This window comes from Nicotiana sylvestris, chromosome 12 (genome assembly GCF_000393655.2).
Source record: "Nicotiana sylvestris chromosome 12, ASM39365v2, whole genome shotgun sequence".
NCBI classification, from domain to species: domain Eukaryota; kingdom Viridiplantae; phylum Streptophyta; class Magnoliopsida; order Solanales; family Solanaceae; genus Nicotiana; species Nicotiana sylvestris.
Genome location: NC_091068.1, coordinates 40,435,407 through 40,436,795, shown reverse-complemented (window position 1 = coordinate 40,436,795; position 1,389 = coordinate 40,435,407). Strand labels below are relative to the sequence as shown.

Genomic DNA, 1,389 nt, shown 5'->3' with positions numbered 1-1,389 from the left:
ATCAAAGAGTAGATCGAGGCCAAAATACCCGGGGGCTCTTGAGCAAAACCGGGTTCAACAAGCACTCAGTACCGATGGAGGCACCCGAATTGTCAGAATACAACTTCAACGTCAATGTCTCGGGTATCATCTCAGCCATTGGCAAAGTCAGAGATACTAGATGGCCCAAGCCCATATAGAACGACCCTTGTCAGAGGAATCCCAACTTAATATGTCAGTATCATAGGACTCACGGGCATATGAGCGAGGATTGTAGGCAGCTTAGGGAGGAGGTAGTCCGATTGTTCAATGAAGGACATCTTCGTGAATTTCTCAGTGACCGGGATAAGAACCATTTCCGAGAAAGAGATGCAAACAGGAAGAATGAACGTGAAAAACCTCAACAGGTCATTCACATGATCATCGGTGGAGTCGACGTCCCACAAGAACCTCTATTCAAACGTACCAAAGTATCCATCACGAAGGAGAAACAAACTCGGAACTATGTGCTCGAGGACGCTCTATCATTCTATGATGAGGAAGCAGAGGACGTATCCCAGCCTCACAATGATGCCCTAGTAATCTCTATCCTTTTAAATAAAATTCAGGTTAAACGTGTTTTAGTGGATCCAGGTAGCTTGGCGAACATAATTAGATTGAGGGTCGTGAAACAACTCGTCCTACAAAATCAGATCGCACCTGCATCCTGGATGCTGAATGGTTTCAACATGGCAAGTGAAACAACAAAAGGAGAAATTATTTTGCTAGTAAACGTAGCTGGGACAACGCAAGACACCAGGTTCCATGTCATCAAAGGCGACAAGAGGTATAATGCATTCCTCGGGAGGCCATAGATACACAACATAAGGGCAGTGCCGTCGACCCTCCATCAGATGATCAAGTTCCCTACAAAAGAAGGAGTGAAAATAGTCCATGGAGGACAACATGCTACAAAAGGGATGTTTGTAATCGAGGAAGCGGTGCCGATGCTGAAACCCTTGACCTCGGAGAAGTCGAGCCTCAAAGATAAAACAGGTGGCTAGGTAGCAATCACAGCTCCAAGACTAGACGGAAGCAGGATAAACAGGTAACCGAAGGTGAAGAAGAGAACTCCCTAGCTCCATTGTACCCGAGAAGCCCGATGCCACCAAATAAACCGCTCAAAAGAAAGGTACACCTGGGAACGGGATTAACTCCCAAACTTAGGAAAAAACTCATTTAGTTTATTATTGATTATATAGATTGAATTTCTTGGCCCCGTTCAGATATGACAGGGATTCAGCCTTAAATCACTACGAAGAGCAGAAAGGTAAAACTTCGTATCAACATCCAGCCAACAGGATGTACGAAGAACAGACAAGTAAAATAACAAAAACCTATATTGAGGATATGACTGGTTAGGTCCCTGCA

At 44.6% G+C, this 1,389-nt stretch overlaps 1 protein-coding gene across 1 annotated transcript; it reads left to right on the top strand.

The window, feature by feature from the left end:
• The first annotated feature begins 239 nt into the window (after positions 1-239).
• Positions 240-833, top strand: LOC138882943 (uncharacterized). Its single transcript, XM_070163590.1, has one exon. The coding sequence runs from the start codon at positions 240-242 to the stop codon at positions 831-833; it is 594 nt and encodes a 197-aa protein (XP_070019691.1).
• Positions 834-1,389: the final 556 nt, after the last annotated feature.

Coding starts and splice junctions, on each gene's coding strand:
- LOC138882943 (XM_070163590.1), top strand. CDS start 240: ATGAGCGAGGATTGTAGGCAGCTTAGGGAGGAGGTAGTCCGATTGTTC.